Consider the following 16,509-nt stretch of genomic DNA (forward strand, 5'->3'; position numbering starts at 1 on the left):
GTGGGGCGGCAGCGCGGAGCGGAGCGGGGAGCGGGGATGGCAGGTAAGGGGCGAGCCCCGGCAGGAACGGGGTCCCGGGGGCGGCGAGCCCCGGCCAGGAGCGGGCTCCCGGGTCGGCGAGCCCCGCCGGGCCCCTGTGCCGCGGAGGCGGCGGAGCTCGTCGGCATCGCCCCGGGACGTGAGTTTGGCACCGGCTCGGGAGCGGTGGTGGTGGTGGGGGATGTCTGCGCTCCTTATCCTCTTCGCCCGGCACCTCCTCTGGAATGGCCTCCGGCTCGGCGTTTCTCGAAGGGCGCCTTCAGACCCGCGAAAGGGAAGCGCTCCCTCCGCCCGCCGCGGGAGGGGGGCAGCCCGGGCGGGAGCGGGAGCGGGGCTGCCGGCTCTGGAACCTTCTGCCCACCCCTCCCCTCTCGTTCTCTCCCTCCCTCTCCCTTTCCAGCTCTGCCCAGCCTCCTGCCGAGAAGCTGGTCGCGGCTTGTGCAGCCGGCTTGAGTTTCTTGGAGAAAGAGTTTGACTTAAAGGGACAAATCTGCTGTACAGTTTGAAACAGCTCAACTTCTGTGACCTGCTGCTGTGTCCTCCTCCAGCATACTTGTGTCTGTGTGACAAGACTCTCAAATGAGAGTTCAGTTGCTGCAAGAAACACTGGTTTTACTCAACATAAAACAATCCATATCTGTATTTGTATTTAGGCTCCTAAACTCTTTGGTGCAGAAAATGAGACACTTTGGAATCTTTTGTGGTGTCAACAATTCTCTGTTCCTGCTATCTTCCATCCATCAGACCCCAAGCCTCTTGTGTTTGTATCTGGAGGATTCACTTCTGCACAGCTCTCTTAGCCATCCTCCTTGTTGTGCTGGCTGTCAGTCTGAAAAAGCACACTATAATTTGCACCACAAGTTAAAAAAAACCCAAAAAAACCCAACCGAAACCAACAAACAGAACTCCACCCTCAAATTTCCAAAGAAAAGGAAAAAGACTAGGACATTTCCTTTCCCCATGGAATGTGAACCTCTGCCCTGCCCCTGGGGATGTTTGTGTGCCTTGGCTTCCAAAGCTAGACTTAATGCCAGCAGCACAGCAGCAGGCAACTGTGCACACGTTGGAGGAGAAATCCTTCTAAGTCTCAGGAGATCTTTGCTGTGCGTTGCCTTCACAGCTAAAAGGATTTGTGGTGGCCTGTGAAGCAGATTTCATTCCTCGAGTGAAAACAGATAACACTGTTTGAGTTGATCCATAGCTGGAGAGAGCACATTGCTCATACCTGCTCCATCACAGCTTCTAGGACTTAATGGAGCAGCTTCACCATGGCTCTGAGAGGTTTTGGCCATTCACTTGAGGGGTTCTCTCTTGCTTTATTTGGCTGGCAGAGTGCTTGCCTTGTTGCTACATATTTTCAGGGCTCCGTACAGCTGTGTGGAAGATACAACAAAGATATGCTCATATGATTCCCTGCTGATTCCAGTACCTGTAGCCAAGCTTCTCTGTGGGATGGATGGTGCCCTTGAGAACTTGTTTGGTCACCAATGCTTGCTGCACAGTGCCAGGGATTCATTTGCTGGGTAATTTCCAGTTCCAAGGAGGAGAAAGCATGTCCCAGGCTGCAAAAAATCTTGGTCCTGAGAGTTTCTCGTTCTCAGGGATGGGACAAAAGGGAGGGTGTGTGATGGCTGGGAGGATTTAAGAATGTTTGAGAGATAAGGATTATATCTTCTCTAGACTTCCTACTGTATAGGCTTCTAACTCCCTTATGCACCACTTGCCTTCTACATATCTAAGGCTCTAGGTGGACACTCAAGATGCTCCTGAACCCATTTGTGTGTAAAATATTTTCTATCGTATCTGTGTCCCATTTGGAAGATTGGACAAATGGATCATTTGCAGGATCATACCTGGACTCACATTGTCCCATGCCTACTTATGCCTTCTACCCCTGCTTCTCCATCATTCCTCATCATTTTCTCCTTTCCTTTTATCCTTCCAGCCGTGGAGAATGCACCTCTCCAAGCCAGCAGCCTCTCAGAGCAGGAGGAGGAGGAGGACACCATCTGGGAGAAGATTGAGAGTGCCCGACACCAGCTGACCCGCTCCCTGAACCCGGCCAAGCTGACGCCGTACCTGCGCCAGTGCCGTGTCATAGACGAGCAGGATGAGGAGGAGGTGCTGAACTCCTGCCGATTCCCTTGCAAGAGCAACCAGACAGGTGGGAGAAGACACAAACTTGCACTTGGATGGGCCTGGTTTGGGGGGGATAGCGTGGTTCTGACACAGAGTGGATGCTGCACACACTGTGCTTTGTTGTTCTCTGAGGTGCTCTGTACCCAGGGCCTCCCCCTGCATGCACACAGAAGAGGGCAGTGCTCTCACCTCATTCTCCCTCCTCTCGCCACTCCCATTTTTGTGGATGGAAGTAGAACTGATGGAGATGCTATTTTCATATCATGAAATGAGGATACACAGTGTCCTCTGTTTTGCAGGGAATTCATCCTACTTAAGTATTTTATCTGTTCTTCCAGGTTACCTGATGGACATCCTTCGGCGCCGTGGAAAGCGAGGCTATGAAGCCTTCCTGGAATCCTTGGAGTTTTACTACCCAGAGCACTACACACGGCTCACGGGGAGGGAGCCAGCCCAGCGCTGCTCTATAATCCTGGGTAGGAGCAGGTGCTCTGTTCTCCCTTCAGCTGCTGCTTGCATGGGAAGGGCCAGAAAATTTTGTGCAAGTTCATGTGTCTTCTTAAAAACCAGGTTCATGCTGCCAGTGTGTGAGGACAGTTCTGTACTCTGGAACTGGCAGGGAGGGGGCCATGTATACAGGTGTGACAGACTGGTGCCATAAGCCTGGGACAGCAAGGGCTGCAAACCCTCAGGAGAACTTGTCACCCCTTGTGGAAAACAGAGCATTGGGCAGATCTGTTTCTTGGGGTTACCCCTGTTTCAGCAGCCAGGAACAGGTTCTCCTTTTTCTCTCCCCAGATGAGGAAGGCCCTGAGGGACTAACTCAGTTCCTGATGATGGAGGTGAAGAAAGTGAGGGCTCAGCGGAAAGAGCACCTGCTGAAGGAACACCAGCTCCAGGTGAAAAACCAGGCATTGGAGCAAGAGCAGGTCCGACTGGAACAGCAGCTGAAGGAACTCCTGAAGGTGCAGGAGCGCTGCCAGCGGCTGAGAGAGGAGTGGGACTCCAACAGCGTGGAGCTGCTGAGGCTGAAGGACGAGAACTACATGATGGCCATGCGCTACGCGCAGCTCTGCGAGGAGAAGAACGTGGCTGTGCTGCGGAGCAGGGACCTGCAGCTGCTGGTGGGATCCTGGGAAGGGAGCACAGGGGTGGGCAGCAGGATGTGGTGGGGCTCTGATGGCCCATGGATGTCTGCACGTGGTGGCTTGAGAGCGTGAAGGAGCTGATGGCACACAGGATGCGTGATGGGGATCCTGCCCTGCTCTTGGTGGAAATGTGCCCTGCAGAGAGGCTGAGGCATGGGCACAGTGCAGGAGGCTCACCATGACTGGGGGCAGCTGGAGATACATCACCAGTTCCTGCCACCTGGTGTGGTTGGAGGTATATCTCTAGAGGAGCCAGAAGCAGGGCTGATGTCTTCCCTGGCATCCCTTGATGCTCAGCCTGGCTGCTGGCACCACAAGATGCCCTGTGTGCTCCTGCCTGTGCTGCCTGCACTGCTCTCTGGGCATCACAGGCAGGCAGCGGGCAGCTCCACGCTGTCAAGCTGTGTGTTTGTATTTACTTTTTCCCCTTCAAGGGTTTGCATTTTCCTCTCCTTAGGGAGGCCAGTGGCTGTGTAGCCACTCACACTGGGTGTGTATGTGTGCTGCCTGGAGCTGCCCAGCCTGCCTTGCTGAGCTTAGGAGCCTTTTGGCTTAGACTCCATTCCCCCTGCCACTCCCCACCGCCTCCTCATGTCTCTCATGACGTTTGTAAGACTCATGCCCTGCATAGCTGCAGGAATTCATGACACTGCACTCCAGCTGCCAGGCTCTCACCTCCTGCAAACATGCACCCATTTCCTGCCTGGGCAAGGACAGCCCTACCTTGAACCTATTAATAACCTGTGTTTTTAAGTGCTCTGCTGCCTCCTGGCATTCCCCCTACCAGTATGGGCCTGGACCTCTCACAGAGCCTTGTGATTTCCTTTCATACCTCATTCTGTTCTGCCAGTGGCAGGATCCTCCCCTACCTTTTTTTCTGTATTCCTGACAATGCCAGCTCCCCTGGGCCTCTTTGGAACAGGGAGATGAATCACTTGAAGGTAACTGTGGGCTGAAGAAATCCCCCTGGAAGCAGAGTCTCAGCTTGCCTTCCCCTCCTGAGTCTTGAGTCCAGAAGTGTCTGGTCCCCAAAAGTCATTGTAGGTCTTTTGGGCACATTCACAGAAGTAATTCAGTTCCTGAATCCCTCCTTTGTAATTTTGGCAGTGCTTCTTGGTGGCTTTGATAGGCTTGTCCTGTCCCATTTCCTCTCAAAGCCTTACCTGTGAAATTGGTTCTCTGATCGATCTTATCATTCATTACAGGTCTGGGAGGACCTTTCTTATCCTTAAAAGTCACTGTCCTCTGCTGTCTCCTGTTGATGAGACATGTTGGTGGAGGAAGGTGGGACCAGGCCAGGGAATGATGATGCCCCTGTAGTACTCTGCAGCCTCCAGCAGCTTGAGCCTCAAACACCTCCCAGGCCAGAGGTGGCCTCCCACACTGAGTAGCCTCCAGTGGATTTTGCTGCTGTGAATTTGTTTCTCAGCTGCTCTAGGAATCTTTGAGTTACTCACAGCTGCGCGCCAGAGGTCCCCCGTCCACCCACGGTCAAGTCCGGCTGCACTGTGGATGCCCTCGGGGTAGCAAGAAAGTTGTTGCACCAAGAGATGATCCTGAATATGCTTGTGCAAGTGCTTCTTCCTCCTTTCCCTGAGGGGGAAGCTTTTGAGTGCAGCTGTGCTCTAACCTCAGCCCAGCAGTAGGACACTCCTTCACATGGTTGCCTGTGGTTGCCTCCCATGCCTTACTTGCCTCCAGACCTGTTTTCTTCTCAGCACCTTCTCTGCTTCACTCTCCTAGTAAGGCAGAGGTGCAGGGCCATGTGTGTTAGACTGTTTCTTCCCTGGGTTGCAGGTGGACCAGCTGAAATGCAAAGTGTCCAGCCTGGAGGAGGAGTGCAGCCTGCTGCGCAGACAGGCGTCGGCAGCGCCCCAGCGAGAGGCGGAGGAGCGGGGCCAGCCTGACACCGTGTCTGAGCTGTGGGCTGAGAACCAGCGGCTCACGGCATCGCTGCAGGAGCTGCAGGGCATGCTGCAGGTACCTGCCAGGGCAGGGCAGGGTCCAGGTCACCTCCTTTCCTGGGCCATCTCCAGTGCTGTTTACATAGCCACTGGAAAGATGGGGAAATTGTTGGTTTGGGCTGGCCTGTCCCATCCTTCGAGCATATTGCTTGGCTGTGATGGCTGCCATTGTGTCCAGGTAGTGATGGGTGCTTTTTTCCTGCTCTGGAATTCTTGGTTGGGCTCACAAGTGTGACTTTGTGCTTTGGAGTGCACAGCAGATTGATGCTGCATGATGATGGCAGTTGTTCCAATCTGCCGGTCACTGCCCTGCTCTGTTGCTCCCTTGGTGCTTGTGGTGCAGTTACAGTGCCTTCTTGCCTCTTAGAAACCCGGTGAGGGCCCAGTGCCAGGCTCTGAGCAGATCCTCCTGGACATCCTGGAGCATGACTGGAAGGAAGCCCAAGACGACCGGCAGGATCTCTGTCAGAAACTCAACTCCCTGCAGAATGAGCTGCAGTGGGCTGAAGAGCTGAGGGATAAGGTAGAGCATTCATGACCACCTCTGTCCCTGCACACCAAGCAGGGCCTGGAGGAGAGGGGAGGGATGCTGTAAGGCAGTTGCTTTCAGGAAAGCTAATGCTCATTGCTTGCTGTTACCAGTACCTCCAGGAGGTGGAAGATCTGCAGCTGAAATACAGAACGCTGCAGAAGGACTGTGATCTCTACAAGCATCGCATGAACACGGTGCTGCTGCAGCTGGAGGAGATCGAAAAAGAGCGGGACCAGGTAAATTGCTTGTGACTGCCCAGCAAGAACAGGGCTCTAGATACCTCTCCTTCCCCAGTGGATCTCGTGCAGCCATGCCAGGGTGGGAGGTGTGGATCAGCAGTGCGGTTCTGTGTCTTTTCTCGCTCTCTGGCTCCTTGCAGGCCATCCAGAGCCGTGATGGGGTGCAGCTGCAATACTCCCAGAGCCTGATTGAGAAGGACCAGTACCGCAAACGAGTGCGGGCCCTGGAGGAGGAGCGGGATGAGCTCCTAAGCAAACTGAGCCAGGCAGAAGGGCTGAATAGCACGCTGGAGGCACAGCTGCAGCGCTGCCAAGGCAGCCGCAGCCTCAGCAAGGTGAGGGTGGCTAGAAGGAAGGGGAAAGAGGGAAGGCAAAGGGGTCAGGGCTGATTTCTGGAGGATGCAAATGGGATGATGCAGTCCCTTCTTTCCCAGATGTGCAGCTCTTCCTACTCCCTCTGCTCCAACCTCAGCAGCACCTGGAGCCTCATAGACAGCCCTGCAAATGGACTCATGGATACCCTGGGGACTTCTGTCACCCCATTCCCAGGAGATTCAGCCATTCAGAGCATGGTGAGTGCTTGACCACGTGAGGCTGGCCCTCAGCTGAGGTAGTGGAGACACTGCTCAGGAAGAGCATACCGGCATTGGAGTGGCTTCATCGTGAGACTTGGTGTGTAAGGTGTGAGCAGATCTCAGATGTGAAGCTCTCAGTCTCTAACAAACTGGCCAGTCCTGCCCTAAAGTGTGTGAAAACCCTTCATTCCATATGACACCCTAGAAACCAACAGCCTTGTGTAAGATGCTATCCTCCCTAAAATGCTGTTTAATCTACACATGCTGGAGGAGAAATCTGGACTCTTTTGAACTCTGTAGCAGCATCGTGTTTTTAATGGAGTCAGGTTCTTTCCTTTGACTCCTTGAACTGTCGTCCCAGAGCACCCTGAAATGGGCAGTGCCACAGGTTACTCACACCTCTGGGTGTGTGGTGGCTAAAACAGAAATATAAGGACTAGGTTTGGATAGTCTGTTCATCTGCTACTGCTCCCACAGCTTGTGCTTTGCAAAAAGATGGGGATGCAGTGTCATGGACCTCTAGCTGAGCTATCTGCTAGGGAAAACAAGGTGCCCCCAGGAGTTTGGAGGGATGTGGATTATCCCAAAGAGGGCTGTGGTAGCCAAGGAGCTGTTTGCTCCCTTGGCCTGAAGGGAGGGGAGAAATGGTGCTGGGTGTTGGTGTTAGCATGCATGTCTCTCACTCTGCCCAAGGATGAGACTCCCGACAGTGAGAAGGATATCAACCGCCTTTCCACCTTCCCCTTCCCTCCCTGCATCGGCTCCATCCTCCGTCGGCAGCGGGAGGAGAGGTGCATGCCCCACAAAAGGTGATTGCTGAGGGCTGCTTGGCTCCTCTGTCGGCATCCTGGTGTCCAGTAAGAGATGCCTGGCAGGGTTATGAGAGAACCTGGAGTGGGAACTGAGTGGAAGGGCTGTTGGGAGGTTGTGTGGTGGCTCCAGGGGTGCTTGGGGATGGTGGGGAAGTCTGTGGAGTTGAGATTGAGAATGGAATGCAAACAGGCTTTGGAAAAGCCACTACCTTACAGATCCATCTTGTGTCTCTTTTCTAGCTTGTCCTGTGGCTCCTTTAGCAGCATGGAAGATGGAACAGGTACAAGGCTTTCCTCAACGGGCTTAGCTAAAAAGGAGTGGGGGCTGTGGGGAGAGGGGTTGGACAAGTGGCCCTCCCTCACACCTCTGGTTTGTGCAGCTCATTGTGAGGGCTCTGAACCTGTAGCCTGGTACAATGGCCCCTCATATCCCCCCGTGCCTTGTCAGGCACAGCAGCTGGAAAAGCTGGCTTTTCCTCTGCAGAGCAGGTAGCTGTTTGCATCAGCTCTGTTTGGCTCATGGAGAGCTGTTGAGGGGAGTAGGTAATAGAAGAGGGAAATACTTTTGCCCTGAGGTGTTACTGGATGCTCCCTTCACCTGCTACTACCTGTGTGATGGGTTGTAAGTCTCCTGGAGTGAATAGGAGCATCCTGCTTCCTGGTGCTGGCAGGTCCTGTGGTGGGTGCTGGTGGCTGATCTCTAGGGCACATCCAGGTGGCCCTGGCTGCTGCTGCCTTCTGACCAAAATGCTGATGAAGGGAACAAATATTTGCTTGTTCTCAGGAAACACGGGAAACCCTTTTATTAAGGATGACTATTCAAAGCCTCCCTGCAACCTCAGTTTCCCAATTAGATGCTAGAAAATGGTCAGGAGAGGATGGCAGACCCTTGCCACCCCCAGAGCATGAGCTACCTCTAGCATTAGCACAGGTAAAGTGCTCCCTCTCCTTTTTGCTCTTTCCTAGGCAGCAGTTTTCCTGGCACCTTTCTGGGGGCCTTCTCCTCTTCTTCCAGCAGCACCTACACCAGGGTGAAGTCGGAGATCTGCTTGTCCACGCTTTCCAGCCGCAAGGAGGTCACCAGGAGGTGACTGCTGCTCTCTGAGCTGGGCACTCTGTGGTGGTGCTTGAGGGGGCATTTTGTGGTGCCAGGGACCATTCTTGGGAGGCCCTTCCTTTCTGCCCCTCCCTTGCAGTTGCAGGCCCTTTCTTGCTAGTGGGAGAGGCGAGAAATGAAGATCCTACAGTCCTGGCTTCCTAGCCGGACTTCAATTTTTTGCACCATCCTATTGGTTATGGCAGGGGTGGAGATGTTGCTCTGGGCTGGACATGCAAGTGCCTAGGTGGGGAAGGACTGTGGGAACCCAGCTTGGCTTTGGTGGTGGGGCTGGTGGGATAGAAGAGGCTGTGGGGCCTTGTCAGCTCTGTGTGCCCTAGTGAGTCACGAGCTCTGTGCTGCTGTAGCTGGACACAAGGCTTGGGGGACTGGCTCTTAGAAAAGGCAGTAAACCTCAGTTGCCAGACTTGGCATTTCTCCTTGCCAGGTCACTGGTGGTGCAGCTCACTAGTGTGGGTCATCCCAGCCACCCCTCACCCCAGGAGAAGAGGCTTGGAGCAGACATCTCCATCCTTGGAGGGAACAGGACAGGAATTTATGTCCAGTGGGTCAAGCCGGGCTCACAGGCTGAAAAAGCAGGACTCAGGGAAGGGTGCCGGCTCCTTGAGGTGAGTCTGGGAATGGGCTCCTTTTGTGGGTTTGCAGAGCACCTGAGATGATGCAAGGAGTGCAGAGTGATCCCCAGTGCAAGATGACCTCTCCCCAGCTTGAAGTCCACCTCTATTTCTCTTATTTTCCAGGGCTGCCCCCTGTCTAGAGCTTACACAGCACAAACACCCACCCAGGTCTCATAGTACTTGAGTGTACCTGTGCATGTAAAAATGCCAAGACCTTCTGAAACCCTTCCTTGAGCTGTGGGAAGGGAGAAACAAAAATGAGTCACACAATTAAGATGCCAGTACACCTTTGTGTCCCTCACCTTTGTGTCTGTCACCTTGTGGCTTTTCAGAGCAGTTTGCATCCTGCACATGCCCATCACAAACCAATCAATTCTGGAGCAAGATTTCTCAGGCCTTTGTGACCCTCCTGAGTTACAGAGAATAATTGCTCTGAAGAAGGCTCCTGGAAGGAGGGAAGGGCATTTCTTTTGCCAAGAATGACACCACTTGAAATACAGCTGCACTACTTGAATTAATATCCCACCTGTAACTGAAAACAAACCAGTGCTCCTGCTCCCACACATGTTCATGCACACATACGTTTCCTTTCACAGCCCACCATCCAGACTGGGTGATGGCTGGCAGCAGGTATCAGCCAGAGGCAGACTGAGGATGCCAGGTCCTCAGATACAGTTTTTCCCAGACCTGCCTCACTCTGTAAACCTTTTGTGTAACCCTGATGGGTGAGGGAGCCTGGGGGGTGCGTGCTATTCCAGCCCTTAGGTCTAACGGCATCGGGTCCTTGCTAGCTGAGGGTGCCATTGCTGAAGGAAGAGGTGCTTTCTCTGGAGAACTGCACACGGGAGGTTGCCTACCTGAGCCTGCTGCACTGGGATGAACCGTCTAGTCTCATCTTTCAGCTTGACCTAGAAGGTAAGGTGCTGGCAGCTACATCAGCTTTGAACCTGAGCTTTCTGCCTCCCTTTCTAGACCCTCCACCTAAATCTGGAGATTAATCTCAGTTATTCTCTCTCCTCTCCTGTTTGGTCCTAGGCCACCATGTCAGACACAGGGGTTGGCCATAGCTCCAGTAGCTTTCCCTCTCTGGTGTGACTTGTGCATCCTCTGAGTTTCGGGACAGAGGTACAGACCTTCTGTCTGTTTGCCTCCTCTGCACCCCAACCCCAATCCAGAGCGTCACAACTGTGCTGGGGACTTGGCTTTCTTACTGGTGACTGTTGTCTACTGCGTCCCCACCTGTGGTGCCCTGTGTTCTGTGCTCCAGGATACCAGCCTCTGCGGGCAGCCCTGGAGGAAGGGAAGAAGTTTTCCGGGGACTCATTCTATGTGCGCACCAACGTGTCGCTCCTGGAGCCGTCGGACCCGTACGCGCTGTGTGTGAGGTGTCGGGAGATCCTGCACGTCACGGACACCATGCACAGGGGCCGCCTGGAGTGGTACTGCTCCCGCGTCGACCCCCTGACCCTGCGGGACCTGGACAAGGGCACGGTGCCCAACTACAGCAGGTAACCAGCACGAGGAGGGAGGCAGGGGCTGCCTGCCCCTTGTCTGTGCTGGCCATCCCCTAGCAGTCCTGGGGCTCTCTTGGTGGTGTAGCATGACTAAGTCTTGTTCAGGGACCAGTGTGGTAGTGTTTGGGAGCATTTGAGGGACTGGGAGGTTGAGTGAGGGCTTTGATATGCCTGTGCTTCAGCAGGTGTGTGGGATTGGTGAAGAGGATCCCTGCAGGCTATGGTCCCTGGGGCTTCTGGAGTTGCTTGAGTGCAAGCTCTTTGTCTTTTCAGGGCTCATCAGCTTTTGAAGATCCAGGAGAAGCGCCAGATGCCCGGGCAGCAGAGAGGCCACAGAAATACTGTAAGCCAAAGAAGCGGATGATGATAGCTGTGGTGTGTGCCCATGGCCATCTCACCACCTCAGAGACAATCTGCCCCACTCTGTTGGTAAACCAACTTGTACAGAGGTGGCAGATGGGTTAGCAAACAAAGCTTTTAGGCCACGCAGTGTTACTGCTCTGTGGCTGCTTTTCTACCACTTCCCCACTTCCCAGACTGAACCTAATGGATGGCAGTCCTAATTCCTTGCTTTTTGTAAGGGTGCTCCATCCTTTTTGTCAGAGGATGTTCTGCAGCCAGTTCTTCATGTGTGTGAAAAGGGCAGTGCTCTCAGCCTAATTGCCCTCACTTTCTCCTCAGCTAAAGAAACGGGCCTTGGGCCAGCTGCGCTTGGTGAAATCCAAACCACAGAAGAGCCCAGAACAGCCTCCCCAGCAGCTGTGGCTGGACCCCTGCTCAGGTGAGCTGTTAGCCCTGTGCCTGCTCTGTCACCCTTGGAGACCCAGTTGTCCCCTGGCCATCCAACTTTTTGTGGAGAATATACTGCTGCGTAACTCAAGGGAGTCCCAGAAAATGGGCAGGGGGTCTACATCCAGGGTATCTGTCCTTGAGTGAGTGTTGTAACCAGGGTAGGGTCTCTCCTGGGACATAAGATGATTTGGTAGGTGCCTCCATGATTCAGGATGAGGAGGTGGTACAGAACGCTGGGGTGGTCTGTAGGCTGTCCTGGTCTCCTGTGTTCTCACCTTTGGCTTTCTCTTTTCAATGCTGTCTTCCAGACCCAGACACGAACCTGAAGCCTTACAGCCTGGTGCGCCCTGTGGTGGTCAAGACACCCCGTCCCGTGGTGCTGTTGCCAAGCTGCATTGCACCACGGCTCATCAGGAACCTGCTGGACCTGCCCACCTCTCGCCTGGACTTCCACGTGTGCCCAGCAGGTAGGCAGAAACATGTGGCTGCTCAGTCTGTTTCACTGAAGAGCTGCTCCTTTCTTGGAAGGTTGAGTTATGGTCTCATCGGAGTCTTGAAAAGCCCATGAGATCTCTCTTCAGAGGATATGTGTGGGAATCTTTTGGTCTTCCCATGTAATGCCTGTTGACATGTCACTTCATTGGGCTGAGTGTCTGCAAGATGTTACCTGCTGTTTTTAACTGTGTCCTATCCCTTTGGCCCACTGGGAAGCCAGCCCTCCCTTCTGGTCACCTGAGACATGGGGTTCTTCTCTCTTTCCTTGAGTGGTGTAGCATTGCCTTGCTGCTCTGGGTGGCTCTTCCCAGAGATGAAAACCCTCGCTGATGTGGGATCTGCAGGTTGACTTCATGCCAGCTCTTCCTGCCCAGGAATAGGAGGCTCCAACCTTGGAGCTGTTATCCCCCTCTTCTGCCAGGAGATGTGATGCTGACACACGGCTGAAGAGGCTGCTGGGGAAAGGGCATTTCTCCCATAGGGAATATTCAGAGAGGACAACTCCCTGTTTCCTCCTTCCTCCTCACTTCTCCAGTGCTCTCTTTTCCTGGTGTTTAGAGTTCTCTCTTTGCCAACTGCAGGACTGAAAAATGAGTTGGTTTATTTGTTTGCGGGGTAATGATGGAGGTAGTGAAAAATCTCTGGTTTGCTGAAGGATGGCTCTGAAAATTTTGGCTGCTAGGCTTCTCAGCTGAGTGACTTGGCCATATATCCTGTCCTGCTGAGCCCTCTGCAGGGTTCCCCTCACACTGCACAGGGCACCTGCTTCCAAGCTTTTACTGTGATTGGGAGCTTACACTGAGGGCAAAAACTCCATTGTCCCCTGCTAGTTTTGCTGGCTGCGAGGGAAGGAAAATAATCCATGAGCCCCAAGCCATTTCTCTTTTCTTTGCTGCCAGTATTTTCTTTCAATCTTCCAGGAGAGCCTGCAAGGAAACACGGCTTTGCAGGATCCAGGTCTGCCTGGGAAGTACTGTGTCACCAGGCAGAGGTTGCCCAGCCAGCCTGGAACCTGGTATAACTGGAACATGCTCTGGACCCAGTTCCAAACATGCCTTCTGCTAAAACTACTATTTTATTTCCATCTTAGGGACAAGCAGCTCTTAAAAGCCTTTTTATGATGCCTCCTCATGTTTCTGTGGCAGTGTGGGCAGCTGCCTAGGGCAGCATGGTGGGCAGGTAAAGCCTGGCTCCTGCCTCAGCCACACTGGAGTGCAGGCCCAGTGGCTCCCAAGCCAGGTCTGGGTGTGTGTGTTGTGTCAGCCTCCTTTGGGAGTTACCAGGGGCACCTGGCTCTCCTTGCTTTGACCATTGCTGCATCCAGCTCTGCCCCCAGTTCTCTGTCCCAGCGTCACCTCTCTGCTGCTTTCCTGGTGCTGGCTGCTGTGTGCTGTCCTGCCTCTGAGCAGGCTCCCACCAGCAAGAGGAGGTTCAGCTCATACCCATTTTCCTCCCACTCACCCAGCATACACCCACTCCTCTTGCTTCCCCAGCCGTGGTGCTCACTTACAGGAGCTGTGTATAAGCCTGTGTAGCACTCAAACCCTATCTGGCAGGATAAAGTGGTTATTTTTCTGCCATGCTCTGTTAGGGAGGGGTTGGGACAGTGTAGCAGTGGGTGAATAATGTCTGTGAGCCAGCTTAGGCTGCTGTGATACAACACAAGGTGCTGCTCTTGCCATGCAAGGTGTCTTCAGCTGTGATGTCTTGCTTGTTGCCTCCCAGAAAGCTGCAGGAGATCCATGCCCAAAGTGTGATGCTGTATAATTAGTCTTGCTCTCCAGAATCTGTAAACACTGAACTTGATAAGCACCAGTGCAGCAGTCAGTGTGTAGGATCTGAGGTAGAAAGCCTGTGCAGGAGCGAGAAGGGGCTGACATCTCTCTCTCCCTATTTTCTCTTGGCTTGCAGAGAAGCTGGCAGGAGGGGATCCCAGCACAACCCACGCTCAGGAGCAGCCTGTGCCTAGAACTGGCCGCCAGGACCAGAGGGAGAGCGGACGAATCCACATGATCCGGGAGGCAATGGAGAAGGTGCTGAGGCTTTTGGTGTGGGGAGAAAGGGACAGGATGGGGCAGCTCATTCACACTGGAGGAGAGGAGGGGGCAGCTGAGTGGGGGAAGAGGGAGAGTGGTGTGGTGATAGAAAAGGAGCTGCTTGCTTGGGGGTTGTGTAATTTGGAGAGTGTTTCAGGTCAAGGTGTCGTGGAGCTGTGGAGCAACAGATATGGACATTTCCCTGAGTCTCTGATAAGCTCAGATAAAATAAATGGGAATTGGGGATTTGTGGGGGAGGTAGTGGGACGTGCCATACTCAGAAGTGACCTCCCTGCTCTCACATTTGTCATGTTCACAAAGTGGCAACAGCTCTGCTCAGGGCAGAAATGTGAGGCTGTGGGTGACAGAGATGACAAAGAGGATGTGAAGATGAGTTGTGGCTGAGAGAGGGGTCCAGTGAGCTCTTGGGTTGGATTGGCAGTGATGGAGTGGGTGACCCTGCTCTTTAATTCTCTCCTTTTCTATTGGCACTGTCCATAAATCTCACTTTTAATTGAATTAGTATTGGAAAAGCAATGATATTGCACAGTATGGGGTTTGATTTAATGTAACTGTCAGGGGCCGGGGTTATTTTTTCTCCATTTAAATCAGTAAATCTATTCAATTTCCTTTCCAGAATAAACACTGCCTGCTAGAGCTGGGAGTTGAGGGTGTGAGGGATCTAATTAAAAGTGAAATATACCCCATCGTTATCCATGTCGAGGTCACTGAGAAGAACGTTAGAGGACTCAGGTGAGGAGAGAGCATGGCATGGATGGAGGGTGTCACAGGAGGAGAGAGAAGCCCTGGTCTCTGATCAGAGACAGGACAAGGATCAGGCGAGAGCACTGGATGTGTGTGCTGGGCTCAGTGCTGTGAGGGGAGCAATTCCTTTCTGTACATGTGAGCACATTCCTGGGTGGTTTTTCCACCCTGGCTCTTTATGCCAAGGGTGACATTTGTCCCTGTTCTCCGTAGGAGCTTGCTGGGGAAGGCGGGCCAGCGGGACTCGGAGGTGCTGAAGATGTGCCGCGCTCTGGAGCGGGCTCTCCACACCCTGCCCTGCTCCTGGGCCCGGGTGGAGCCCCACGCCTGGAGCCATGCCCAGGAGCTGCCCAAGGTGGTTCGTGGCTGCATCTTCCAGGAGCAAACCCGCCCACTGTGGATTGAGGAGGGCGAAGAGTGAATGGGGGGGTAGCAGAATGGCTCCTGCCACCTACTGTCCCCAAGAGCTGCTCTCAGAGGTCCCTGCCTTCCCAAGCCCCTCCAGGTAGTGTGTTCTTCCTCCCTGAGGGGATGCTGGTAGCTAAAGGCTCCCCAGGGTAGCCTTTCTTCCCCCTTGAGGGCCACCAAGAGCCAGGAAGTAACAGATAACAGTGCCTCCCCTGTCTGAGCTTCCTGTATTTCATTGGAAAGGCATCTTCCACCACCATGGTGGAAAGCACCCCTGTGGGCTGTTCCCTGTCACCTTGGGCTGCCCTTGTACGTGGTCAGACTGACAGACAGGGAACGTAGGGGAACTGTGTGGAGTCAGGCTGCCTAGGAGCATTTCTCACACAGATTTCAAGCTCCTGAGCTCTTCTCCTGTCACCTCCATCTCCCCTGCCCGGTGTCACCGTGTGCTCCGGGTCGTCTCTTCCCATCTACCTCGTCTCTGGCCCCAAGGCACAGGGAGCATGGCTCATACACCTGTGACCCACGGCGGCTGGAGTGACATTCCGGTTGCAACAAACCCTCGTTTTATAGGAGCTGTAGAGCTGTACTCTTTATTGCTTGTAAATTATTAATGGAGCCTTTCATTGGCAAACCGCCTGTAAAGGAGAATTAAATACCATTCATAATGGGAATGGGTGGCAGGCTGCGGGCTTGTGTGTTACTGGGAAGGTGTGGGTGATGCACAATGGGATATTTTTCTCCTCCTTTAGGTGAGACCCAACTGCCCAGCTCTCCAGGGGAGGGAGGGAGCACTGACGTTGCTCTTGTAGGGCAGCAAGAAGTGTGGGGAGAGGACAGGCTAAGCGTGCCACAGACTAAGTCCCCTCCTTTTTCTACTTGGCCCCTGGTTTTCAGTCCCTTGCTCTCCCCAGCACTGATGTTGGTCAGAGTGCTTTAGGAAAGTCAGGGAAAAACTCAGTTGAGTTTTGAATTGTGTCTGGCTGGGGTCCCTAGAGCTTTGCATCCCTCCATGCCCTGGTTGGCATGATGTGACAAGCCAGCTACCTCAGCCTCCGGGGGGCAGCAAGGAGACTGAGCCCAGCCATGCTGCTGGGAGAAAGGGGGACAGTGCCCCTGCAAGGTGGGGTTCTCACCCTGACATGGGGCCAGAGTGGGTTCAGACTCTGGCAGGGGGAAGATGGAGGCTTTGGGCAGCCACAGCAGTGCTCACTTAAACTGCATGGACCCAAATCCTGTTATGCAGCCACCATTAGCAGATGCCATAGGAAAGAGGTGCCAGGATACCCATGCTGGGGAGAGGTGGTGGTTGTGGTG

General features: G+C 53.8%; 1 protein-coding gene across 1 annotated transcript; it reads left to right on the top strand.

Moving 5' to 3' along the window:
* The first annotated feature begins 1,920 nt into the window (after positions 1–1,920).
* CARD10 (caspase recruitment domain family member 10) lies at positions 1,921–15,767 on the top strand. Its single transcript, XM_036401770.1, has 20 exons — positions 1,921–2,203; positions 2,517–2,654; positions 2,977–3,302; positions 5,124–5,306; positions 5,658–5,813; positions 5,933–6,058; positions 6,202–6,396; positions 6,496–6,633; positions 7,330–7,445; positions 7,689–7,729; positions 8,415–8,535; positions 8,993–9,173; positions 9,974–10,097; positions 10,450–10,690; positions 10,970–11,039; positions 11,378–11,477; positions 11,797–11,955; positions 13,895–14,016; positions 14,657–14,772; positions 14,998–15,767. Exons 1-20 carry the CDS (start codon positions 1,921–1,923, stop codon positions 15,203–15,205), a joined length of 3,144 nt encoding a protein of 1,047 aa, XP_036257663.1. The 3' UTR covers positions 15,206–15,767.
* Positions 15,768–16,509: the final 742 nt, after the last annotated feature.

Source organism: Molothrus ater, chromosome 5, assembly GCF_012460135.2.
Source record: "Molothrus ater isolate BHLD 08-10-18 breed brown headed cowbird chromosome 5, BPBGC_Mater_1.1, whole genome shotgun sequence".
Taxonomy (NCBI): domain Eukaryota; kingdom Metazoa; phylum Chordata; class Aves; order Passeriformes; family Icteridae; genus Molothrus; species Molothrus ater.